We start from the raw sequence: 27,531 nt of genomic DNA, 5'->3' as shown, positions 1-27,531 counted from the left end.
GTGAATGCTGGATTGTGATTGGATGGAAGAAGTTCAGGCGTGAGTTAAGTGTGAATGCTGGATTGTGATTGGCTGGAAGAAGTTCAGGTGGTAGTTGAGTGTGAATGCTGGATTGTGATTGGCTGGAAGAAGTTCAGGCGTGAGTTAAGTGTGAATGCTGGATTGTGATTGGCTGGAAGAAGTTCAGGTGGTAGTTGAGTGTGAATGCTGGATTGTGATTGGCTGGAAGAAGTTCAGGCGTGAGTTACGTGTGAATGCTGGATTGTGATTGGCTGGAAGAAGCTCAGGCATGAGTTAAATGTGAATGCTGGATTGTGATTGGCTGAAAGAATTTCAGGCGTGAGTTAAGTGTGAATGCTGGATTGTGATTGGCTGAAAGAAGTTCAGGTGGGAGTTCAGTGATGAATTCCGTTATCGCAGCCACACTAATTTGAATGTAGAACATTAAACTAGCAGCATGAGATAACTGCAACAGCTTCATTGTTACTAGAGACGCTGCACTGTATGAAATTCACACACACACACTTTCACACTGTACCTGATGGTTACAGGAGTGAAGAGCATCATGGTGGTCACGTTGTCAAGGAACGCAGACAGAATGGCAGCGATGAGACACAGGATGATGATCATCGGCCAAACTCGTCCCCTGGACAATTGATACGCCTGCCAGAGACAGGGGGCCGGCAAAATATATTAGTTCTGAGTACACTTGTGTGCAAAAAGCTGCACAGAAAAACAAAAAAACTCACTTTTTAGCAAAGGGAATGAAATGATTAGGGTCGTCAAAATAAACACGTTAACGCAAATTACTTTTAACGACACTAGTTTTATTAATGTGCAGATTTCTGTTTGACCATCATTTAAAAATATTAATAAATTAATATAAAAGAGGCGAAATCAAAAGCTTTAACCCAACACACATTTATTCATGAATTCCTTTCTTTATTTTAATATTTAAAACATTATAAATCCCAGCAAATAATGATTTTTAATCACTAAACATTTGTTTTACTTTAAGTCTCAAAATCAAGCAACAAAATCCACTATGATGTGGCACCATGGTCAAATCCTCCCTTTGGTGTCCTGATCATTTAAAATATCATAATTTCTTTAAAACCTTTACAAGAATATTTAGTCTTCATGCTCTGAGTTTGGTTTCACTAATAATACACATACATTTGCGTACAGCATCAATGTTTATCATGCACATGTTAGATTAGTATTTAAAACGTGGGAAGTATTTATTTAAGGTACATTTAGAACAGATCCAAATGTGCGATTAAGTTGCGATGCATCGTGAGTGAACTCATGACAATCATGCGATGAATCTTGATTAAATATTTTCATCGATTGACAGCCCCATTCATTTGCACCTTTTGAGGTGTGAACCACAAACATCCTGAACTGATGTGTACGAAAGCTCCAAAATGGCCTTCAATCCACTATACATGGTCTTAGCTTTAGAGTTGTATCATTATTATAGGTGAAACATTTTTTTTTTATCATTTTTTATAATTGGAAACCCAATAAACACAATTCAGTAAGTCTTCTTTCACTTTAGCCACAACTGCACTGTCTGCATACATTATCTCTGGCAGAAGCATCGATATTAACCGTCTAATCTCATCCCGGGTTTCCCTGCATTTTTTCAGTGTTTTTCAGGTTTTCCTGGGGATTTAAAAATGAAGGTCCCCACCCCCACATCTGATTGGTTAAAGCAACAGCTTCATTCTTATGTTTTTGAGGATCCAGACGCTGCACTGCTGATTCTTAAGGCAGATTTTGTTGACCCTCGCAACATGTGATAACTAAAAATATTTTTTTCTCTCCTTGTCTATCTTACTCTCTCTCTTTCTTTCTGCGTCTGTCTGTCTTTCTTTGTCTGTCTGTCCTTTTTTCTCTCTGACTGTCTCTGTATTTCTTTCTCTCTCTCTATCTCTCTCTCTCTCTCATTTTCTCCCTCTCCCTCTATTTGTCTGTCTTTCTGTCTTCTAAACAGACAGACAGATAGTCAGACAGACAGACAGACAGATAGTCAGACAGACAGCAAGAAAAACAGACTGACAGACAAAGGGAGACCTTTGTCTCTGTCTGTCTGCCTGTCTTTTTCTCTCTCTCTGTCTGTCTTTCTTTTCTCTCTCTCTCTCCCACTGTCTGTCTGTTTGTCTGTCGCTCCATACACAAATAATAGTAAATATAGAAAGTGAAAAGCAGCTGCAACATGACGAGCTGTGATTTCTGTTTTCACCTGAATTAAAAATAAAAGTGCAGAAATGTGACTAGAAACGGTTAAAAAGTGCAAGAAAGCTGTAGTATAAGAAGAATAGAACATAAATAAAACTTCTCTTCATTGCACTCGTGATACAGAACGCAGGTTTATTCCATAACGTTGATATTCAGTCCTCCAGTGTCTGATTTTATGATATTTATTAGAAAAGAATGCTGGAGTTTTACATCTGCGCCGAGACGTAAAGATGCAGATTTTCTTGTATTCATCGCTGTACCGGGAGTAAAAGCTCTTATGTTCTCAGTGTCTTTGACTCTTCGAAACACTAAACACATTTAGAGAGAGAGTTTCTTCAAGTGTGTATTGTATTGTAGGACTAAAGTATATTTCATGGTCGCTGCCAGGAAGGTAGACTGAGTGATGGGGTTGCCATAGAAACACTTCCTATCTGTCTGTCTGCCTTGGAGTCTCCTAATCACGGAGCATCACGGTGCCCACAGCTCTTAAATTAAACTTGATCCACACACATACACATATACACACACACACAGTCCAAAATATGTAAGACACTCACCAGGATTTCATCATGAAATCATTTCTGGCACATTTTCAACACGCCGCACACGAACACACGTGGGTTTAAACGCAGCAATAAAAAAATCCCTTCACAACCGCCCTGAGACACGGAAAAAGCTTTTCAAAGTCTTTCATCAGGTTTAACCCACTTTCCACTCTGCCGTGTATACGCTCCGAGTTCATTCTCTATCCGATGTTCATTTAGGAAATTCCAATCTGAAGCATTAGACCCTTCACACCTGGAGTCACCTGGAACTAGAGATCTGCACGTCTGAATTCTATCAGAATCACTAACTTACTTTTTTATATTTTTTTTATATTAATATGTATTCAATTATTCCCAATACTTTATTCTCCTCATTTCATTGCGTTTATCTCAGATGTGCTGCTTCCAGGAGTGAATGTTTATGTTAGACTTTCTATCCAATCAGACGTCAAATCGGGCACCGGGGCCATCTAGCAGGCATCCAATAACGTTGACATTTTCAAATTCAGAGCTCGCAACACGCATCTGTAGCAAACTGCACAAGCTCAAATATATTCATGTGGATTAAATAGCTGTTTTTTAGGAGAAGAAATCTATTTGTCAAAATTAGAAGGACGTTTGAAAGAGGGACTTTTTATGAAAAACTGGACATGGTCTCCAAAACAATTCAAAACAGATGTTGAGCTTTTTCATCAACCGTTTATTCTTTTGCGTTTTCTTTCTTGTAGAATTTGCACATAAACATACAATTTGCCTTCAGTTTAAACCCCCAGGAAAACCGTAATGCACAGGGATTCTGTGGCGGAAAAACTGTCATTTTATAAAACTCACCTTGACAGCACAATAATCGAAGAAGCCAGTCTCGGAAAAAATGGCCACCAAAATCATCTGAAAGTGAAAAAGGCAATGAAGCTGAATTACGCTTTTTATGTGTTAAATGTTGCATGACTGACTTGAGGAATTTTTTATTATTGTAAATAAATCAATTAAATAATCAAATAATTGTAATGTATGAGGGTGTGTGTGAGGAGTCATTTACAGTATTAATGTACCGTATGCCAATTATTCAAAAAGTCAATTACTGATTTATAGATGTTTATAACTGCTGTAATGTAGGAACATTAAATGTAACACAACAATAAGTAGTGTGTGTGTGTGTGTGTGCGTGCGTGCGTGCGTGTGTGTGTGTGTGTGTGTGTGTGTGTGTGTGTGTGTGTGTGTGTTTTCTCACCATGCCAAACAACAAAGCCAATGTTTCAAAGTCGATCCACTCCACAACCGTCATTAGACTGGGCCTCTGCAGAAAGCACACACACACACACACACACACACACACACACACACACACACACACACACACACACACACACAATATTAAAGATTTGTACATTTTAATTCGACTGATGATCTAAATAGATAGATAGATAGATAGATAGATAGATAGATAGATAGATAGATAGATAGATAGATAGATAGATAGATAGATAGATAGATAGATAGATAGATAGATAGATAGATAGATAGATAGAGTGCCTTGCAAAAGTATTGACCCCCCCCCTTGGTGTTTTTCCTATTTTGTTGCCTTACAACTTGGAATTAAAATTGATTTTTATTTGAATTTCATGTAATGGACATACACAAAATAGTCCAAATTGGTCAAGTAAATGAAAAAAATAACTTTTTTCAAAAAATTCTAAAAAATAAATAACGGAAAAGTGGTGAGTGCATATGTATTCACCCCCTTTGCTATTAAGCCTCTAAATAAGATCTGGTGCAACCAATTACCTTCAGAAGTCACGTAATTACTTAAATAAAGTCCACCTGTGTGCAATCTATGTGTCACATGATCTCAGTATATATATACACCTGTTCTGAAAGGCCCTGAGTCTGCAACACCACTAAGCAACGGTCACCACTAAGCAAGCGGCACCATGAAGACCAAGGAGCTCGCCAAACAGGTCAGGGACAAAGTTATGGAGAAGTACAGATCAGGGTTGGGTTATTAAAAAATTTTCAAAACTTTGGACATCCTACGGAGCACCATTAAAGCCATTATTAAAAAATGGAAAAAATATGGCACCACAACAAACCTGGCAAGAGAGGGCCGCCCACCAAAACTCACGGACCAGGCAAGGAGGGCATTAATCAGAGAGGCAACAAAGAGACCAAAGATAACCCTGAAGGAGCTGCAAAGCTCCACAGCGGAGATTGGAGTATCTGTCCATAGGACCACTTTAAGCCGTACACTCCACAGAGCTGGGCTTTACGGAAGAGTGGCCAGAAAAAGCCATTGCTTAATGAAAAAAATTAGGAAACACATTTGGTGTTTGCCAAAAGGCATGTGGGAGACTCCCCAGACATATGGAAGAAGGTACTCTGATCAGATGAGACTAAAATTTATCTTTTTGCCCATCAAGGAAAACGCTATGTCTGGCGCAAACCCAACACCTCTCATCACCCCGAGAACACCATCCCCACAGTGAAGCATGGTGGTGGCAGCATCATGCTGTGGGGATGTTTTTCATCAGCAGGGACTGGGAAACTGGTCAGAATTGAAGGAATGATGGATGGCGCTAAATACAGGGAAATTCTTGAGGGAAACCTGTTTGTCTTCCAGAGATTTGAGACTGGCACGGCGGTTCACCTTCCAGCAGGACAATGACCCTAAGCATACTGCTAAAGCAACACTCGAGTGGTTTAAGGGGAAACATTTAAATGTCTTGGAATGGCCTAGTCAAAGCCCAGACCTCAATCCAATTGAGAATCTGTTGTATGACTTAAAGTTTGCTGTACACCAGCGGAACACATCCAACTTGAAGGAGCTGGAGCAGTTTTGCCTTGAAGAATGGGCAAAAATCCCAGTGGCTAGATGTGCCACGCTTATAGATACATACCCCAAGAGACTTGCAGCTGTAATTGCTGCAAAAGGTTTCTCTACAAAGTATTGACTTTGGGGGGGTGAATAGTTATGCACGCTCAAGTTTTCTGTTTTTTTGTCTTATTTCTTGTTTGTTTCACAATAAAAAATATTTTGCATCTTCAAAGTGGAAGGCATGTTGTGTAAATTAAATGATACAAACCCCCAAAAAATACATTTTAATTCCAGGTTGTAAGACAACAAAATAAAAGAAAAAAGTCTATTTTATCTTAATTCTATCTAAAAAAATTTTAGATTAAAATATGAGAGAATTGTTTACCTCGGAGGAAAAGAAAAAAGAAAGAAAACCATGTAGAGCTCTACTCTTCCATTCTGAGCACTCGCTCAATCGTTAGCGTGATATTATCTGCTAATATCGTCAATTATACACTGATTCTGTTTTCAATATTTCATCAACTACCTTCATGTAAATAATGTAAAACCCTGGCAGTAATTACAGCTCGATTCTCGGCTCACAGAAACAATCCTGTCCATTAACATAAATATTTATTATCTCCATCACAGCAGTGTGAAGTCCACCGTGGCTCTCCATCGCTGCTGATGGGAAATAAAAACCTGCTCACAGAGATGGCATGTAAATTTATTCCCGCTCTCTGCTAATCAGCGCTAACGATCATCGCTTCACTTCCAGTTAATTAAACACATTCTCAGAGTCCATCACTCGAGTGGTCTTCATCAGAATATATACCACTCCAGAATGACATCACTGGATCTGCTTCTTCTAAAAATATAACTTTAAACCAGTGTCAGGGCTTCAAGATGAATGTAATGTGTTGATGTGTCATTGATTAATGGAATAGAATTATGGGGTAAAAAAAAGAAAAACACATACGTCTCCAACGTAAGCGAGAGCTGCCAGAGCCGCCAGCGATCCCAACATGGCCGCCAGAGTACGATGTACGATCTACAGGAGAACAACAGAACCTTCATATAAAAGGACAATTTTAGAAACTGTTTAAAGCATTTAAAAACCTAAAAGAGGAAATAAAATTCAGTTACCAATTTAAGTTTTACTTTGTCAGTTACGTCAAGTTGACATAACACCCGAGTTGAGTGACATAAGGTTGTTATAACACTGTAATGACAATGCAATGTGTATTTTCTCCAGCTCTAATTTAGACTCTATGAATATGAATATTATAAATACATTTATTTAAGAGCTTTTTGTTCAAGAAGGAGAGTGATAAAGATGGTCAAACGGGTTGAGATGGTTTGAAATAAGTTAGACCAGCGAGTAAAGGAAAAGCAGCCAACAAGCACTCAACACCTCTGGGAATTCCTATAGAAAATTGAAGATTGAAGAAGGATTGAAAAAGATTGAAGAAGATTCTTGGAAAATTATTCCAGGTGACTACATCATGAGGCTGACTAAGAGAACGCCCAGAGTATCAAAGCTGTTATTTAAGCTAAATGTAGCTACTTTGTACAATCTAAAATAAACAACGCCAATTCCCAAACAAAATGAGACGTCAATAAAAACAGAATATAATGATTTGCCAAATCTTCTAAACCCATATTTTATTCATAATAGAACATAAAAATCAAGTAAAAAATGCATGACAGCAGGTCAGTAAGACCTGTCTTATAGAGGAGGAGTCTCTCAGAAGTAAATATGGGCGGAGCTTTATTAATCTGTGTAAAAACCGTGTCTACAAATTGTGGAGCAATTTCAGAATAATGTTCCTCAACATCAAATTGCAAAACAGCTTAATATCTCATCATTTACAGAACATATTATCAAAAGTTTCAAAGTATAAGGAGAAACCTCCATGCACAAGGGACCAGGGTGAAGATCAATGTTGGGTGCCGAATCTTCAGGCCCTAAATGCCTTTACAACAGTCAGGATTCTGTATGGGCTCATTTACACTGCCAGAAATCATTATCTATAAACACAGTTTGCATGTGATCCAGAAAAATGCTGATTAAATCTCGATCATGCGTCAAGTAGTCATGCGTGAGAATGATCCGGAAACAGTGACATCATCTTTACGTCGAAACTCAATTAAAATATGCTGAGGCAAAGTGTAAAAACAATGGGATAAAAATGGTGGAAAAAGTGGTGTTTTCTGGAGTTTAAAGATTGGATATGTTTTTGATGTTCTATTGTGGATAAAATATGAGTTTATGAGATTTGCAAATCTTCGCATTGTGCTTTTATTTACATTTTACACAGAGTCCCAACTTCTTTTGGTACTGGAGTTTTAAAACGTATTTCAGACAACATGTTTTTGTTTCCAACATAATTCTTTGATCATTTGGACGTGGTCAGTATTAATAAACAGTGTTGAAATTAATAAAAAATAAATGATTTATAGAAAAATTTCAGCCATTTGGTGTTTTCATCTGCTTCCTTTTGATTTTTATCTTCTCCAATTGTTTTTTTATCATACTTACTTCCCTTTAATTGTTGCTTTTGAAGATCAACACAATGCCTCACGTTCCCATTTTGAACGCTCTTCTGAAAAATCTTGCTTTTTTATGTTTTCTGTCCTAAAAAACTCCCTCTTGCTCTCTTATTCTCTTTGTGCTTAAATCCGGAGAAGTCGCTCTTATACGGGGAAAATCACTATAATCATCCAAGATGGATGCCCCATCACAAAGCCACATGTGTCACTGGGAAAAATTACGGCCTTCCGTCTTTCGAGCACAATATCTAGAGTGGGGGAAAAAGTATGAAGTGCTTTTCTGCCTTTTATAGAACTGGGGTTTGTGTGTGCGTGTTTTATATAATACCAAAATTCCATCAAGCACTCAAGTATTACGATCCTGAAGAGACCACAAAAACGTCAGATCGTCTCCTGAATTCTATATGAACTGATTTTATTCTCATTTCTTTCTCAGTGTTTATGATGTTCAGCTCAACAGAAGCCTCACGTCACATACCCCCTATGCGATCGTACATCGCCCCCACCCCACCCCACCCTTGGTCATAAATATTATACAAATGAAAGTCGGATCTGTTTAAAAGGTTTCTGAAGTATAACAAAAATACCAACTAAAAAATACGTCATGCATTATTTATGTGTCATTTAACGCATATAAATATTCATAAATATTTCATGAGGAAGGTTTCTTTGATTTGAAGTGCTGCCGCATTTTGCAGCAAGTATCCATATATTTAACCCGATTATGAGACGTCTAGCTTCACTACGCGACTGTGTGCACTCGTTATACACTTATTTATATTCACATCACTTATACACTTGTTATTTATGCCTTAGCAGTGTTGCATTCAGGACTGAACTGTGCTGTGTGTAGCTTTTATATATACAGCGGCTGGGTGTAAAGTTCTGCACGGGTCTCTGAAAAACAAAAAACACTTGGAGTTCCCGCTTTTTTCACAGACAGATGTACATATGAAGATGTCTGAGAGGCAGGGCGTCATGACTGTGGATGAGAGGTGGTGTTTAGGATACACAAGCATTTATAGTATAGAAGGTGGGGCATTGAATATGTGAATATGTGCCTGAATGAACGATGGTAATTAATGTACATGGCTATTATAGGAAATTGAGCTTTTCATATACTGTATATGGAAATGTATGAGAGGCTGTGCTTCATTTACATAAACATTTATTGGATAGGGATTACCTTGGCAGAGGTAGAGCTGTAATTTCCTGCAGACACAATAGGAAAAGAACTTTTTCGAATTGTTGAGCATCATATTTTTTCATTGCATCGTACTGCATTGAATCGAAATCAGATGTCGCTGAGACTTGGTCATGATAATGGATAAGAAACTGATCAACATGAGCTTCATTAGCATGGATTGGAGGAAAGGGTTTGGTTAAGAAGTCCAGAGATCAGTGCAATGATTGTTTGTTTGCTTTTATAGAATTCTACTTAATTCTATTTATCATACCTTGAATGCAAATAGTTTTTCTCAGTGCTTTAAATCCTGCCGCTAATCTGAGCAAGTCTCTGACACTGATTCATTGTGAGAGCAGATATCTAAGCTCCCAGACGGAGTTTCTGCATGACGTGGCAGTTTCTGAAAAACTCCTGCTGTCCCCTGACCCCTCCGGCCTGTTCCAGATATTCACTTACGCGATTAATGGTCATTTTAATTGCAAACGAAGCGACGTCCATTTGATGAGAGGACGATTAATTAGAGGCAGGAGGTAAGTGTAGGGTCAGTGGGCAGCAGCCACAGTGATTCACTGCTTCTCCTTCACCACTGTGGACTTTTATTTCCATCAGAACTCCTATATTTATTTTACAGGTTATTTCATCTGGATTCATATGAAATTATACATTTTAATTCACATCATTGCAGCGTTTCATTGCTACGAATGATTCAACAATCCTGAAAGGTAGGGGCAAATATTTATACACACTGGACTTAATGTTTAGTTAATGCAATTATTTTTTAAGTATGTGTCTAATAAACATGTAATCAATTTAAAATACAGAGGGCTAATAAAAGATAAATAAAGAAACAGAATTCCTGATGAGTTTCTAATATGTTCTCATTTCTGTAGTAAAGCTCCTCACAGTCACCAGCTCTCATCCAGATCACTGCAGATCAGTGATATTATTATTATTATTATTATTATTATTATTATTATTATTATTATTAAACCATTAAACAGTGACACAAAAAATTCATACATTTATCATATTTTTTAATGGGACACCGTTCATTTTTTTATAAATTAAAATAAATAATATATTTGTTTTATTTATGGTTTTTTTTACTTTATTTTTACTTTCACTTTTTTTTTTTTTTACTTTCAGACTGAGAGATGGTTACTTTACCTCGAAGATGATCAGCACGTAAACTCCAGCCAGGATGAGTCCAGCGATCAGCACCTGAGTTTCCACTCGTAGAGAAAGCGCCTGGTGAGTCATGGACAGAGGAACCACCTGATTGTCCTGCAGGAAGGCCTGCACGTTAATCTGGATTGGAGCTCTGGACCAAGAAACATCAATTATTTAATCAGCACAAGCCATGAGAAGCTTCGAGCCGTGTAAAGAATTTACTGCCTTTTCTGCTAATTATAATAAATCATAGTAATAAAGAGGAAACTTTTCAGCTGTCAATCAAAATTGTGATCGATTCTTTCTTCAGATTAGAATATAAAAATTATGAAATATTTTACTTGATTTTGTTAAAAAAAAAATTTTTTGTCATTATCAGGATTAAACATCACTTATTTACATAAATATGTGTTAAAGATTTTGTATTATAAACACACAGGAAGATTAGAATCTTATAATCCCCAATGCAACCCATAAATATATTATTATTATTTATTTCTGAAAGGCACATTTACATAATTAATTCATAACATCTGGATATTTTGATTGGTCGATTAATTAATCGATTAATTGATTGATAGACAAACAGACTCAAGACAGACAGACAGACAGACAGACAGACAGACAGACAGACAGACAGTAAGTGAGGGCAGAACAGAGGAAGGTAGTGACTGATTGGTTGTTTGGCTGATTGATTGATTGATTGATTGACTGTCTGGTTGTCAGACATATGAGATAGATAGATAGATAGATAGATAGATAGATAGATAGATAGATAGATAGATAGATAGATAGATAGATAGATAGATAGATAGATAGATAGATAGATAGATAGACAGACAGACAGACAGACAGACAGACAGACAGACAGACAGACAGACATGACAGCGTGTGTGTGTGTGTGTGTGTGTGTGTGTGTGTGTGTGTGTGTGTGTGTGTGTGTGTGTTATACCCATTAAGCATTGAAAAGGTCCTGGTTTTGAGAATCTGGTCACTCCGTTTGGAATGTAAAGGTATAGTCCAGTTATAAAACACCTGTTTGTAACACAGAGAGAAGGAGAGAGAGGAGGAATCAGAGGCCTGCTGAGAAGAAGGCTGCAGTCTCCAGAGCGTGGGCGATGGATGAAGGACATTTGCATTTAGAGTGTTGTTCATGTTCATATATTACTGTCACTTTTCATTCTGAATATTATTCACAAGCACGTCTTTGATTTTGTTTAGTATAATGATTTATTCTGAGTCAAAAAATAAACAGCAAACATCTCTACAGACCATCCAGAGGTGGTTCTGATCGATCTGAACACGCTCATGGAGCAGGGACCTGACTGACCAAATGTGCCATTTATTTCTACATAAAACCAAAATCTAACTATTACATTTCAATCACTGTGAATCCGTTACCCTCAGTTATACACATGCTTTTAATGATTTCTAATTCATTAATTAACAAATATCACTAAATCTAAATCTATAAATACAGTGAAATAATCAGTGTGGTGTGCTGAGAGAGAGGAAGGGTTAGGGTTAGGGAAGAGGAACTGCTACCACCATGAAGGTTCCTACAACAGCACAACTTTAAGTGTTGATTCCTCATAACCTCACTGAGCTCCATGGAGGAGTTTTGCATGTGATGGAACTTAAATAGTGAATGCGGGAGAATGGATAAATGGCTCGGGATGAATTTGGAGACAAGCTGGAGACAAAAACATTCAAATGAGAAATCTGAGAAATATCTACAGCTGTACCTCTGACAGTTGCACAGTACTGAGCCTGACCCAAACTCCTTCCATACATACAGACAGACAGACAGACAGACTGACTGACTGACGGGCAGACAGACAGGCAGACAGACAGACAGACATACAGACATACAGACATACAGACAGACAGACATAGATAGATAGATAGATAGATAGATAGATAGATAGATAGATAGATAGATAGATAGATAGATAGATAGATAGATAGATAGATAGATAGATAGATAGATAGATAGATAGATAGACAGACAGACAGACAGACAGACAGACAGACAGACAGACAGACATGACAGCGTGTGTGTGTGTGTGTGTGTGTGTGTGTGTGTGTGTGTGTGTGTGTGTGTGTGTGTTATACCCATTAAGCATTGAAAAGGTCCTGGTTTTGAGAATCTGGTCACTCCGTTTGGAATGTAAAGGTATAGTCCAGTTATAAAACACCTGTTTGTAACACAGAGAGAAGGAGAGAGAGAGAGGAGGAATCAGAGGCCTGCTGAGAAGAAGGCTGCAGTCTCCAGAGCGTGGGCGATGGATGAAGGACATTTGCATTTAGAGTGTTGTTCATGTTCATATATTACTGTCACTTTTCATTCTGAATATTATTCACAAGCACGTCTTTGATTTTGTTTAGTATAATGATTTATTCTGAGTCAAAAAATAAACAGCAAACATCTCTACAGACCATCCAGAGGTGGTTCTGATCGATCTGAACACGCTCATGGAGCAGGGACCTGACTGACCAAATGTGCCATTTATTTCTACATAAAACCAAAATCTAACTATTACATTTCAATCACTGTGAATCCGTTACCCTCAGTTATACACATGCTTTTAATGATTTCTAATTCATTAATTAACAAATATCACTAAATCTAAATCTATAAATACAGTGAAATAATCAGTGTGGTGTGCTGAGAGAGAGGAAGGGTTAGGGTTAGGGAAGAGGAACTGCTACCACCATGAAGGTTCCTACAACAGCACAACTTTAAGTGTTGATTCCCTCATAACCTCACTGAGCTCCATGGAGGAGTTTTGCATGTGATGGAACTTAAATAGTGAATGCGGGAATATGGATAAATGGCTCGGGATGAATTTGGAGACAAGCTGGAGACAAAAACATTCAAATGAGAAATCTGAGAAATATCTACAGCTGTACCTCTGACAGTTGCACAGTACTGACCCTGACCCAAACTCCTTCCATACATACAGACAGACAGACAGACAGACTGACTGACTGACGGGCAGACAGACAGGCAGACAGACAGACAGACATACAGACAGACAGACATAGATAGATTGATAGATAGATAGATAGATAGATAGATAGATAGATAGATAGATAGATAGATAGATAGATAGATAGATAGATAGATAGATAGATAGATAGATAGATAGATAGACAGACAGACAGACAGACAGACAGACAGACAGACAGACATATGTTTTGGTTGAAGATGAAATGGATTCAGTAGTCTGACCTGTTGCACTCGTTTCTTACGGGCCGAAATCTCCACTGTCTGTTCCACCTGCACCACGATGTACTCCTGCGCAGGAACATCCTCGATCCCACCCTGAAACGGCCCTCCCACCTGAAGCTTCAGCAGCGCGTTCTCACGGAAATTTGTCAAGTTCATGGCTGTGAGGTCGAGCAGGTCAAGGATCAGATCAAAAACACTACTGATTATACATATACAGTAACAGACAGTTTGTGGACACCTGACTATGAGGTTCGTATGTGCTTTGATTTGAACATCACATCTTACAGAGTCCTATTTACTGTTATAATGAGCTCCACTCTTCTGCGAAGATGTTCCACTAGATTTTGGAGAGTGCATGTGGAGATTCATTTAGCTACAAGGGTGTTAGTGATAATAGGGAGGTGTGGAGCAGAATGATGAATGAAAAAGATACAGAAGCTCGAGGTGGATGAGATAGCCAGCATCCGCCAGGGACGATCACGATCAGGAAACATACTGAACAGCAGCTGCTCGAGTAACAGACACTTATATTAATTACACAATCAGGACATGTGGATACAAATATCACACAAAGCCAATGGAAAGTAAACAAGGTGAAGGTGAACAGGTGTGTGTGTGTGTGTGTGTGTGTGTGTGTGTGTGTGTGTGTGTGTGTGTGTGTGTGTGTGTGTGAGGGCTTACTGTACAGAGAATGACGATGATGAAGATGGTCACGAGTTTTGTGACTCGCAAACAGTTTCTGTTGGGAGAAAAAAAAAGATAAAAACACCTATATACACATATATACACACACACACACACACACACACACACACACACACCTGTTCACCTTCACCTTGTTTACTATCTGAGTAGTACCTGAGGTTGGAGGAGAGTTTGAAGTTGTTCTCAGTTTTATCAGTGGAGACGGAACGGGACAGACTGGTCACCTCACTCCCCAATCGACATCTTCGCTCCAACTCCACCGAATTCCCGTCCCAATACTCGTCCCTGGAGCTAAAGCCGGGGTCACGCAGAGTCATGTATGTTAAACTACACACACACACACACACACACACACACACACACACACACACACACACGGTCAATCTTGACCTGACTGTAAAATTTGCGTCTTTTTGAAGATCCCATTCCACATTTAGTCCCCGTTTGCTGTTTGTTCCACTCTACTGGGGAGATGTTCCTCTAGATTTTAGTGTGTACTTGTGGAAATTGTAGGTGAAGTGAGGAGGCCTGGGGTGCAGTCAGAGTATCAATTCATCCCAAAACAGGGTTGAAACTCTTTAGTAGATCTTCCTCTTTAACCCATGGAAAACATATCTTCATAGAGCTGGTTATGTGCACTTGGTGTCATGCTGGTACAGGTTTGGGTCTCCAAGTTCAAGTGAAGGGAAAATCTACACATGCTCCAGAGATACCAGTGCTCCTGTATCTTTCTGATCTCCTGACCTGAAAGATCCACCCTAACACCCTTCTTCTGGATGGAGTTCTCTATGGTCAGAGACTAAGAATGGTTCAGAATGAGTGGCCTAAACATCCTTAAGGTTTCTCTGGAGGTTGAACTCAAAAGCCATGAAGATGTCCAAGATTTAGACTGTAAACAGTCTGCTCTCTAATGGTTTAAGGCTACAGTTGCCATTAAAAGGTTTGTTTCCAGGTGTCCAATAGTGAACCATTGATAACCTTAACATTGATTAAACTATGATGAATAGACATTTTGGTGTCAACCAGATAATGTTCCTTTTAGAGTGGGTTCCTCCTAATGTTCGCCACTGAATTATTCATTAGGGATAAACTTATAGAAAGATTTTATAATCATAATCTATTTATTTCTGTAAAACTGCTGGTGGAAAGTAGCAGCTAACACTTCAGGGTTATATCTAGCAGAGTTCTACTGCATGGTCTCCTGGGGGAACCCTTAATGTTTTTACACAGAACCCGGCAACAGCAGGTCTCTCCGCCAGAAAAAGTCCTAAGGAAGTGTTTTAGGATACAGTGGACACTTACTCGTCGTCCTGAGTGATACGCAGCAGTGGTGATCTCTCCGTGTGGCTTGGCTTTCCTCTCAAGAGGTTCACCATGCTGAAGTTTCTCCTAATACCAACAATCAAAACCATACAAGAATTGTGGTTGTTATAGCTGTCTTCCCATTTCATGAGTTCTTTAAAAAAATCCAACCTACAGTAATTCTCAACTTTTCCACTACAACATTGTTCTGATTTAATAAAACTTTACTGCGTAGGTGACTCAAAGTTTACATCCCCTAAAAACAGAATGAGGTGGAGTATAAAACACTCAGCGTCAAGCTTCTTCTTCTTCTTTCGGAAGAAAAGAGGTTTATGGATGTGGTGAGGGAAGACATGCAGGTATTTGGGTTGAAAAAGGCAAATGTAGAGGACAGAGGGGTGTGGAGACGGATGATCCACTGTGGCGCCCCCTAATGGGAGCAGCCGAAAGAAGAATAAGAAGATTTCTCAAATATCTGGATTTACCTTCAACCTTTTTTTCCCTTGAATCACTAAACTCTGTCTGTCCAGGAAAGTTTGATCGACAGCTCTAGCTCCTGAAATTGATCTGAGGATCATTAGAAGTGTGTTTGTCATTCCACCACAGCATCAGCTACATCTCACGTCCCACATCTCACCATCCTCTCGACATTTCAGCCTCGTTTGGGAGACTCAGGAAATAAATTTGATGAGGTGCTGACTAATCCACACAATAATAACCACCTGCTCCATCCTGATGTCTCTGTTAAAAACACAGAGGCGTGAGCCAAAGTTTGCACCCCCCCTCAGGTTTACCTACAAATACATAATCCCATATTACAAAATCTGAGCGATTCATGTTACGAGACAGTCGGAATCAGGAAAAGAGCTCTCACATGGCTGAGAGTGAAATGTCTGACCTTTTCACAAAGCTGAAGAAAGGGTTTGAGGAGAACTTTATCGACACTGAAAACTAATTTAGTATTTGGAAAAAAGAGAAACATGGAAAAAAGAAAAGAAAACCCAGTCGTGTGCACGAAAATATTTTTAATAAGGTTTTATAAATCCACATACAAGCAAACACATTCAGATTAAAATGCATTTATTTATTTAATTAATATTTTATATTGTATTTTAACCCAGTCATTAGTGTTACACAAGTAACACAGTGTTGCACTCTTAGTGCAGGTCTTAGATAAATGTGGAGGTTTGTGTTATGAAGGACATCCAGTGTAAAACATGTGCCAAATCAAATATACGGATCATGAATTAGAATTTCATACCTGATCGGTCGAGGCCCGGGTTACCAACGACCACCACAGGTATCGTTAACAACAGGGTACCGGTGTAAATTGTGCTGCTGTTGTCTGAAGGAGGAGAAGGAGAGGAGGAAGACGTCTACAGAGACAGCAGGGAAAGGAGCAGTGTAGGACAGTAGAGGTTCGGGTTGGTACTTTAAATGTTGGTACTATGACGGGTAAAGGGAGAGAGGGAGCTGATATGATGGAGAGGAGAAAGGAGGAGATGTTGTGTGTTCAGGAGACCAAGTGGAAAGGGAGTAAGACCAGGAACATTGGAGGTGTTTAAACTGTTTTATCATGGTGTGGATGGAAAGAGAAATGGTGTAGGGGTGATTCTGAAGGAAGAGTACAGTAAGAGTGTAGTGGAGGTGAAGAGAGTTTCTGATAGGGTGATGAACGTGAAGCTGAAAGTTGAAGGCGGGATGATAAATGTCATCAGTGCTTATGCTCCACAAGTGGGTTGTGAGATGGAGGAGAAGGAAAAATTCTGGAGTGCGTTAGATGAAGTGGTAGAAGGTGAACCTAGGAATAAAAGATTGGTGATTGGGGCAGACTTTAATGGGCATGTAGGTGAAGGGAACAGAGGTGATGAGGAGGTGATGGGTAGGTATGGTTTTAAGGAGAGGAATGTGGAAGGGCAGATGGTGGTAGATTTTGCTAAAAGGATGGAAATGGCAGTGGTGAACACTTATTTTAAGAAGAAGGAGGATCATAGGGTGACATATAAGAGTGGAGGAAGGTGCACACAGGTGGACTATGTTCTATGTAGGAGATGCAACCTGAAGGAGATTGGAGACTGTAAGGTGTTGGCAGGGGGCAGTGTAGCTAGACAGCATCGGATGGTGGTCTGTAGGATGGTTTTGGAGGCGAAGAAGAAGAGGAGGAGAGTGAGGACTGAAAGAAGAATAAGATGGTGGAAACTGAAGGAGGAAGACTGTAGTGTGAGATTCAGGGAAGAGGTCAGACAGGAGCTCGGTGGTGGTGAAGAGGTGCTGGATGATTGAGCAACTACTGCAGGAGTGATGAGGGCGACAGTTAGAAAGGTTCTTGGTGTGACATCTGGAAATAGAAAGGAAGACAAGGAGACGTGGTGGTGGAATAAAGAAGTGCAGGAAAGCATAAGAAGAAAGAGGTTGAAGAAACAGAATTGGGATCAACATAGTGATGAGAAAAGTAGGCAGGAGTACAAGGAGATGCAGCAGCAGGTGAAGAGGGATGTGGCGAAAGCCAAGGAAAAGGCATATGAGGAGCTGTATGAGAGGTTGGACACTAAGGAAGGAGAAAAGGATTAGTAGCAATTGGCCACGCAGAAGAACCGAGCTGGGAAGGATGTGCTACAAGTAAGATCAGTAAATGATGGAGATGGAAATGTGTTGACTAGTGAGGAGAGTGTGTTGAGAAGGTGGAGGGAGTATTTTGAGCAGCTGTTGAACGAGGAAAATGAGAGAGAGAAGGTTGGATGATGTGGAGATGGTGAAGCAGGAAGTGGATAGGATTAGTAAGGAGGAAGTGAGAGCAGCGATTAAGAGGATGAAGACTGGAAAGTCAGTGGGACCAGATGATATACCGGTAGAAGCATGGAGATGTTTAGGAGAGATGCAGTGAGGTTTTTAAAAAGATTGTCTAACAGGATTTTGGAAGGTGAGAAGATGCCCGAGGAATGGAGAAGGAGTGTGCTGGTACCGATCTTTAAGAATAAGGGAGATGTGCAGACCTGCAGTAACTACAGGGGAATAAAGTTGATCAGTCACACCATGAAGTTATGGGAAAGAGTAGTGGAAGCCAGGCTGAGAGAAGAGGTGACCATCTGTGAGCAGCAGTATGGTTTCATGCCGAGGAAGAGCACCACAGATGCATTATTTGCTTTGAGAATGTTGATGGAGAAGTATAGAGAAGGTCAGAAGGAAGGTCAGAGAAGTATATGAGGGTGGTGCAGGACATGTATGAGAACAGTGTGACAGCAGTGAAGTGTGCAGTAGGAACGACAGACTGGTTTAAGCTGGATGTGGAACTGCATCAAGGATCGGCTCTGAGCCCTTTCCTGTTTGCAGAGGTGAGCAGGTGGAGAAGATCCTGGAGAGGTGGAGGTACACGCTGGAGAGAAGGGGAATGAAAGTCAGTAGGAGTAAGACAGAGTACATGTGTGTGAATGAGAGGGAGGCAGTGGAGGGGTGCGTTTGCAAGGAGAAGAGGTGGAGAAGGTGGAGGAGTTCAGGTACCTGGGGTCAACAGTGCAAAGTAATGGAGAGTGTGTTAGAGAAGTGAAGAAGAAGATTTTATATTATATTTAATTAATGAATTAATTGAATATTACCTAAATATGTTCTATTGTATTTCAACAGTTTATTTCTATTTATTTATATTTATTAAGAAAATCTACGTTTAATAAGGATGAGTTGGGAATTTTCCACGTCCAAAAAAAAAAAACTTTTGTGAAAGAGGTGGAAAGAGGATAAAGGTGAGAAAAAAGAAAAAGAAAGAGTTTGAAAGCACATGACCGCTGAAATCCCACACACACTCATAGAGATTTTACAGTCACTTTCTCCTGAGATCACCTCACAGCTGCACCTAAGCTTCTAAGAGTGTTACACAAACTTCCACTGGAACTCTTACACACACATCTCTCTCTCTCTCTCACACACACACACACACACACACACACACACACACACACACACACACACACATGCATTCATATACATTCACAACATCATTCAGACATATACACACACACAAACACTAACATACATACACAGATTCACATGCACATACTCTACACATCTGGGGTGGTTTGGGGCAGGATGAGGCAGTATAGGGCAGCAGGGGCCGGATATGGTGGTATATCCAAGGATGAGGCAGTATGGGCAGTATAGGGCAGGGTGAAATGGTGTGGGGCAGGATAGGGCAGAACGGAACAGTATGGGGCAGGGTGAAGTGGTGTGGGGCAGGGTGAAGTGGTGTGGGGCAGGATAGGGCAGAACGGAACAGTATGGGGCAGGGTGAAGTGGTGTGGGGCAGGGTGAAGTGGTGTGGGGCAGGGTGAAGTGGTGTGGGGCAGGATAGGGCAGAACGGAACAGTATGGGGCAGGGTGAAGTGGTGTGGGGCAGGATAAAGCAGTATTAGGCAACATGGGGCAGTATGGGGCAGAGTATTTATTGTTTTATTTCCCTTATTCTGCAGCGATTCACACACCCTCTCACACCTCCCCCTGATCTCACTCATCTCTCACTGCATCATGTGTCACACAAGTGACTAATCCCCACAGCATCACAGCCACAGGCATAGGATTACCACACACACACACACACACACACACACACACACACACACAAGACTGTATGATACCCCTCAAGTAATGTGACTCTGCATTTGAGCTCCAAGCAGATTAGCTGTGATTAGCCATGTCACGTCACACAAAGCAGCACGTGAAGGTCTGAACTCAACACAATCATTAACACACAGAGTACAGAGTTCATTATTATTGGCACCCTTCCTGCCTTTGTTGGGTGGAAACAACACTGGATTATTAGAACTATAGCTCTCTCTCTCTCTCTCTCTCTCTAAAGTATTGGCACCCCCAGCAGATGCTCCTACCTGTTATCCTGGTGCTCGGTGTAGATGATGTGGTGTCCCGGTGGCACTGCAGCGGCCTGCAGCAGCTTCTGCGTCTCTGTTCTTTTAGAAAATCCCTCTAAGAGACGCAGCTCATCAAAGTTTTCAGCCACAGCCTCTGACTTCTGATGTCCCTGAGCTCCCGTCTGAGAAATCTCCATCTCTAAATTGTTCTTATTCTCCAGATACATCCTGACAAATAAAAAAAGGGTTAAAAAGTGAGATGTATCAGTTATAATGAATAAACAGTGCATTTATTGGCAAATCGCTGGAGAAAAAGTGTATCCTTGTTTTCACAGAGCAGAAATTGTTATAAGGGTGATGGTGAGATGTTTGCTTAGTCACTGTAGGTTTCCTTTGTTGCCTCAGCTGTCTGATATGTCCTGTGGTGACAGAATCCCAGGCCAGGAGGACAGAACCATCCCAAATAAGAAGCAAAACCTGCATCAAGACTTTGGAAAGATTTACCACCTTTCCCTTCCTCTACTTCAGACTCTTTCAGGTCTTTAATGTACTCAATTAAGTTAAATTGTTAGCTGAACTAATAATTAAATCATGTTGAATTTAACCAAACTGGATCAAACTGCACCAAACTAAACTATAGCTGTATCTTCAGCATTCTGGTCCTGAGCCCAATGTAGCAGATTGTTAAAATTAATTACTTCCAAATCCATCCTCAAAGTTCTTGAGTTTCTAAATAACTTTATTGACCTTCAGGTAAAAGTAAACTGTGCATTAATTAATTCTCCGCAGATCCCAGATTGTTTGAAAGCGTAGTTAGAACACAGAGGTTTAAGGGCCTTGCTTAAAGGGCCCATGAGTGGCAGCTTGGTGTTACTGGGCCTTGAACCCTCGAACATCTGATCAATAATCTTGAGCCTTAACAACTAAGCTTCCATCTCCTTAGGCTGTGCATACAATCCCATTTTCCCCTTCAAATCAAGCCAAGTGGTATCTGTGTTGGACCTCCAATCGGAAGGTCATGGGTTCAAATCCCAGCACCACCTAGATTCCACTGCTGGGTCCTTGAGCAAGGCCCTTAACCCTCAGCAGTAAAACTGAGACAAGTGAAGGTTCCTCTGGATATGAATGTAAACTGAATTGGTAAAAAAAAAATTTGATGTATTTGAAATTACGGTAAATTGAAGAACTGAATTCAATCAGATCATGTTCACACACACACACACACACACACACACACACACACACACACACACACACACACACACACACACACACACACACACACATACACACGCTCATGTGTATAAACAAACCCCCGAGTGTATGAACTCCAGCTTAGAGATTAATCTTCACATGTAAAGGAAACAATGCCCGAGTTCAGACTTCATGTGAACCACATTCCTTGGAGCTACATGTTACACATAATAGCATCATTAGCACTGATCTCATGAGGGTTATTGATCTCATGAGGGTAAAAAAAATGTGCCCCTGGCAAGAACACCATCACATAGTCATTACCATCAGTCTTTACTGTATTTATTTGACTGATTATTCTAAAATGATGTATTGTACAGTTTGCTAGTTTGGTAATAACTACTGGATTTAATAACTGCGATAATTAGCAATGGCAAAAATGGCAGTTTAGTATCAGCTAGAAAGTCCTGATCTCTCTCTGTTTGTGTGTGTGTGTGTGTGTGTGTGTGTGTGTGTGTGTGTGTGTGTGTGTGTGTGCATTAAGTTAGCTAGCTAATCTAATGTGTCCAAACTATTCCAAATTAAAGGTTAGTCATGATGTCACATGACCAGCTAATCAAACATTTCACAATAAAGTATAGCAACCACAAGTCTATTCCCTATCTTCATTCATGTTCCTGAAAAAGTTCCTGGGTTCCTGAGAATGCTTTTGTTTGGAGTTGGACCCAATCATCAATTTTCAAAAATGGATCTAAGATGTCTAGGTTTCAAAAACATTTTTATAATACACATTTAAAATATTGGGATCTGAAAAAGGTTCCTGCACTATTAATATGATAAACACAATAAAATTGATTGACTTATAGAAAAGGTTCCTGTAGTAATAATGTGGTGAAACAAATCCAATCCAAGTCATATGCTTTTTGGACTTTTGCCGCCTGAACGACGTTACAGAGCTCCAAACACCAAGACAGCGAGGTGCAAGAGAAGTTTCTTCTCAACCTCATGAACACTTAAATAATCTCCCCATTGTTCAATAAAAAATAAAATATATGTGCAATACTACTTTTTACTAAACTAAAGCTGTACTTTTCTCTGCAATATCTCTATTTTTCTTTATAAAAATGTGCAATAACTTTTTCTTTTTTTTCTAATTTTACTTTTTAAAAAAAAGCGAACTGGAAGCTTCAGTCAATAAAACTAATTCCTTGTAAGTGCAAACATCCTTAGCAATAAAGCTTTCTGATTCTGATTATTAGTTTCTGTAAAAAGTTCCTGTTGTAATAATAATGTGGAGAAACACAAAGTTATTGGGTTCTGGGAAAGGTTTCTGAAATAATAATAATGTGGTGAAACATATCTAAAGTTATTGGGTTCTAAAGTTTATGGCTGGAAAAGTTACTGCACTTGAAGTTGACCTAAAATTTAGATCCTGAAAAACTCCCTGTAGTGGAAACAACCATCAATTATCAAATTCTTAAATCTTTTTTACAAGGTTTACTTGAAAATGCTCTCAAACATCATCAGGTTCTGAAAAGGTTCCTGCAGTCGATAAAAAGTCACTGTGATAAAAATACTTCTAAGGTTTCTTGGTTCCTGGAAATGTTCCTGATGTTCAGAGATTCATGAAATTCTCTTGTGCTAAAAATGCATCTAAAGTTTCTGAATTTCCTGACAAGGTTCTTGCTGTGAAAATGCAGGTTCATGTGTAAAATCAGGTGTTGCTATAAAGGTTCCTGCAGTGGATGTGAGGGTGAAGTGTGTGAGTTACTGAAAAGGTTCTTGTATTTTATTTATCAAATTGAAACTATACAAATAAAATCATATAAAATCAAAAGTAATTTAATGAAACAAAACTTGGTTTAGTTAAAATAATCTGTCCTAAACTGGAGTGAACTGAATTGTATGTATACTGCATTGAACACTATCTCCCCCTGCTGGAGTGGAAGAAACATTACTGTTTAGGTCACACTCTAAAAGCTTTTGTTTCCTTGTAGCCATTTTCTACCATGTTTTTCTCTCTCTGTCTCACACACACACACACACACACACACACACGACAAAAATTGAGCTAGAGTTGTCTTATTATCTATGTCCAATCACTTGGATATGCTTGTGTACTCCAAAAACTCTCATCTTTTATGAAACGTCCCCAGCAGCGTTCAGGCCTCACTATGAGCCACATCTGGAAAAGGAACCGAGACTGACAGTGGGATCAAAATCAACTTCAACAACACACACAAGCAGCCAAAATGTTCTGATCAAATGGAAATAACTTCTGTTTCATGACTTACACTGTTCAATAGGAAAAAAGTTTTAACTGTGAAAATCCTCTCAAAGTTCATTATTGTCTGCATTTCTCGGTTTCAAATAAGGTTCCTGCAGTGAACATTTCCTTAAATAGCTAGGGAACCTAACATGTCCCCTCTGATGCAGCTCCATCTACGTACAACTAGAAAAGGTTCCTGCAGAGGGAATGCCCCTTTCCAAAATTCATCCAAAGTGTACCTAAAGTCCATGGTTGTCTGAAAAGGTTCCTGCAATGAAAATAGATTTTTCCCATGGTTTCTAAAAAATGGTTTGCAGTCCAAAATTCTTCTAAAGCTCCTGGATTTCCAAAAGCTAAGAAGAATTAAAAATGTATTTAAAGAATTTTTGATGGGACGCAACTAAACTTCCCAGACGGTTCATACAATAGAAATATCTCTAAAATTACCTAAACCTAAAAGAGTTTTCTTTTAGAGAATCAAAATCTAAAAGATAAATATCAAAATAAATAAATAATTAAATAAATAAATGTTTTTATTTTGAAAAATGTATTCAAATTTTCTATGTTCCTGAGAAGGTGATTGTCATAAAAACACCCTAAAGTTTCTTCATTTTCTGAATTTCTGGGGTTCTTGAAAGGTTCCTTAAAACATTGAAAAGCTCATTTTAAACAGAAAATTCTTTCTTTAAAAAGATATAAAAAGTTCCTGAACATATGAAAAGTTTCTCCTGGTGCAACTGCATCTAAACTTCCCAGCGGTGCAAAATGCTCTTAAAGTTCCTGAACACGTGAGAAGTTCTTTGCTGAACTGTGTGTGAGATTTGTAGGTATCTGAAAGGGGTCTTGTATTGACAACATGCCTAAAGGTTCAGCATAAACATTTCCTGAGAGTTCAGGAAACCATGAAAAGTTTCTTCAAAAGGAATTAGACATGAACATGAAACAGGTTCCCTCAGTGGAAATCCGCTGAATATTGCTGTGAATGCATGAGAACTTATTTGCAATGGAACTGAAAAGTCACATGAAGTGTTCGAGTTCCGGAAAAGATTCCTGCTTCTGGCACCAAAAAGCCTCTAAAGATCACATCTACAAGCACAGGAGCTCCTGAAGTTCCTCTTACTTCTAATATCACTCCTATCACTCATGATTTTGGACTCAATCCTGATGCTATTACACACACACACACACACACACACAAATATACAAATACATGCACACATACACACACACATGTATAGAAACATGCAAAAACCCACAAATGTACGAATGCATGTACACACACGTGCTCACACAAACAAATGCATGTACACACACATTTTCCCTATGATATTTATTATGTATCATGAAACCACCATTTTAAACATACAGCTATATTTATAAATGTGGGGTGTACTAACTTTTGAAACTTTTTTATAATTATGTTTATATGATTCATCGTCATTTAGTTGAATAAAATTTCTATTTTCTGAACAAACAAAAATAATAATCAGTCAATCAGTCTATAATACAGTCATTGATCAGTTTTGCAGTTTGGTTCAGGGGAATTTATGATACGTTGAAATAAACAATGAATCAAATCAAATAATAAAAAATTAAATGTATCAGATAAATAAAGATGAAAAGAAAAGAAAAAAAAACATTCACACATTTTTCAACGTGGATTACAAACCAAGGAACTTTTGAAGAACCTGTTCAAAGTGCAATAAAAACAGAAGAACTGTTTACCTTGAAATGTAAAAAAACCTGAAGAACTTGAAGGATGATGATGATGAATTAAATGAAACTCTTCATTGAGAGGAAAAATAGCTGAATGAGTCAGAGCTGTGAGGATCTCCACACTGAAACAGTGACCAAGATTTTCCTGAGCTGTGGAGGTTGAGAAGGAGGAGGAGGAAAAAGAGGGATCAAGAGGAACGAAGAGAAGGGGGAACGTAGGAGGTGATGAAGGTGCTGAAGTCCGAAAGGGTGAAGTTTCATCTGGAGAAAGAAAGTAAGAACAGAAGAAAGAGGGAGGAACCAGAGCAGACCTGATCACTGCAGAGATGGAGGATGGTCCATAGGAGGGACGAAGTTCTCTTTATAAGGACCTGCTGAATATCACACGAGGTCCTCATTAAGATTTAAATACACAATATCAAAATGAAGAATCGGTCCACAATTAAAAGAAGTGAATAAACATTCATCCTCGACAAGCTTTACATTCTACACACACACACACACACACACACACACACACACACATGCACACACACAGTAATCTAGATTATAACCTGTGAAAGGATTAAAGGATTAAAGGAGCTGTTAAACACTGAGCACCGATTCAACACACAACTTATTCTTTATTATATTATTTTTATTTGAATATGCATGAAAGATGTTAAATATTATTTGCATTATTTTCAACACTGTAAACTACGAAAGAACACATTAAATTCTGTAGTAAATAAAAACATGTTAAATAACCCAGAATATGTTTTATATTATTGATTGTCCAAAGTGGCTCTATGTAGCTTTGATGCTGCTCAGCGACCTCATGCCATTCTCACATCAGATTCATGGGGACGTCACCTGGATGGGTTTCAGGTCATAGGTGTGTTTTATCAAGAGTTGATTTGTGGCATTTCTTCACTCTAGTGCCAATTGGATCCCACTACATGTGTGGAGTTTTGACATTGGACCTCCTGTAGTGTTTAAAGGCTCTGGCATGGAGAAGCTGGTGTTGGATCTGTGATGATCACAAATGTAGTTTTATAACCATATTGATTGTATAAGACTGTAGAAAGAACATTTACTTATAATCTTATACTCCAGTAATCATGTTAGTTCTCACTCTCCAGTGTTCTGTAGTGTTTAAAGACTATAATCACACTCTTGATGTCACCCAAATGAGGATGGGTTCCCCTTTTGAGTCTGGTTCCTCTCAAGGTTTCTTCCTCAGAACATCTAAGGGAGTTTTTCCTTGCCACAGTCTCCACGGCTGCTCATCAGGGACAAATACACATCGTTCACCTTCACTGTTAATTTCTGTAAAGCTGCTTTGAGACAATGTCTGTTGTGAAAAGCGCAATAGAAATAAACTTGACTTGACTCCTTAATGTGCTTTAATTGTGCAGATGAAAGTGTGAGTACAGAGTCAACAGCTCAGTGCTGCTACAACTACTGTACAAATCCATATTATGGCAAGAAACACTCAGTGAAGGGAAGAGAAAAGTTCCATCATACTCCCAAAAGTGAAAGTCAGTCAATGCAAAACATGTCAAGAACTTTAAATGTATCTTCAAGAGCAGTCTCTAAAAACATCAAACGTTATGATGAAACAGGATCTCCTAAGGACCATCCAAGAAAAAAAAGACCAGGAGCTACCTCTGCTGCAGAGTAGAAGTTTATTAGAATTAACAGACTCCAAAAGCACAATTTACATGAATGTTTCTCAGAGTTCAAGTAGCAGATATATTACAGTCAGCAACAAGTACTATAACAT

At 39.1% G+C, this 27,531-nt stretch overlaps 1 protein-coding gene across 3 annotated transcripts in view; it reads right to left on the bottom strand.

The window, feature by feature from the left end:
* The window catches only part of oca2 (oculocutaneous albinism II), a 113,847-nt gene extending 87,597 nt beyond the window's left edge, over window positions 1–26,250 (bottom strand). The window contains exons 1-14 of one of the 3 annotated variants that reach the window (XM_046853436.1): window positions 26,078–26,250; window positions 25,776–25,916; window positions 20,606–20,815; window positions 15,732–15,818; window positions 14,583–14,756; window positions 14,406–14,463; window positions 14,158–14,230; window positions 13,725–13,882; window positions 12,605–12,687; window positions 10,487–10,640; window positions 6,560–6,631; window positions 4,021–4,086; window positions 3,621–3,677; window positions 539–663 (exon numbers count right to left, since the gene is read on the bottom strand). In XM_046853436.1, coding sequence (XP_046709392.1) covers window positions 539–663; window positions 3,621–3,677; window positions 4,021–4,086; window positions 6,560–6,631; window positions 10,487–10,640; window positions 12,605–12,687; window positions 13,725–13,882; window positions 14,158–14,230; window positions 14,406–14,463; window positions 14,583–14,756; window positions 15,732–15,818; window positions 20,606–20,814 — 1,316 coding nt within the window. In that variant the 5' untranslated portion in view covers window position 20,815; window positions 25,776–25,916; window positions 26,078–26,250. Of the gene's footprint in view, window positions 1–538; window positions 664–3,620; window positions 3,678–4,020; window positions 4,087–6,559; window positions 6,632–10,486; window positions 10,641–12,604; window positions 12,688–13,724; window positions 13,883–14,157; window positions 14,231–14,405; window positions 14,464–14,582; window positions 14,757–15,731; window positions 15,819–20,605; window positions 20,816–25,775; window positions 26,046–26,077 lie in introns of those variants that run through there. The other 2 variants (XM_046853614.1, XM_046853529.1) reach the window with 2 other exon arrangements.
* Window positions 26,251–27,531: the final 1,281 nt, after the last annotated feature.

This window comes from Silurus meridionalis, chromosome 1 (assembly GCF_014805685.1).
Source record: "Silurus meridionalis isolate SWU-2019-XX chromosome 1, ASM1480568v1, whole genome shotgun sequence".
In the NCBI taxonomy this organism is placed as follows: domain Eukaryota; kingdom Metazoa; phylum Chordata; class Actinopteri; order Siluriformes; family Siluridae; genus Silurus; species Silurus meridionalis.
Note: the sequence above shows the minus strand (reverse complement) of the source record. Positions and strands in the feature narration are given on the sequence as shown.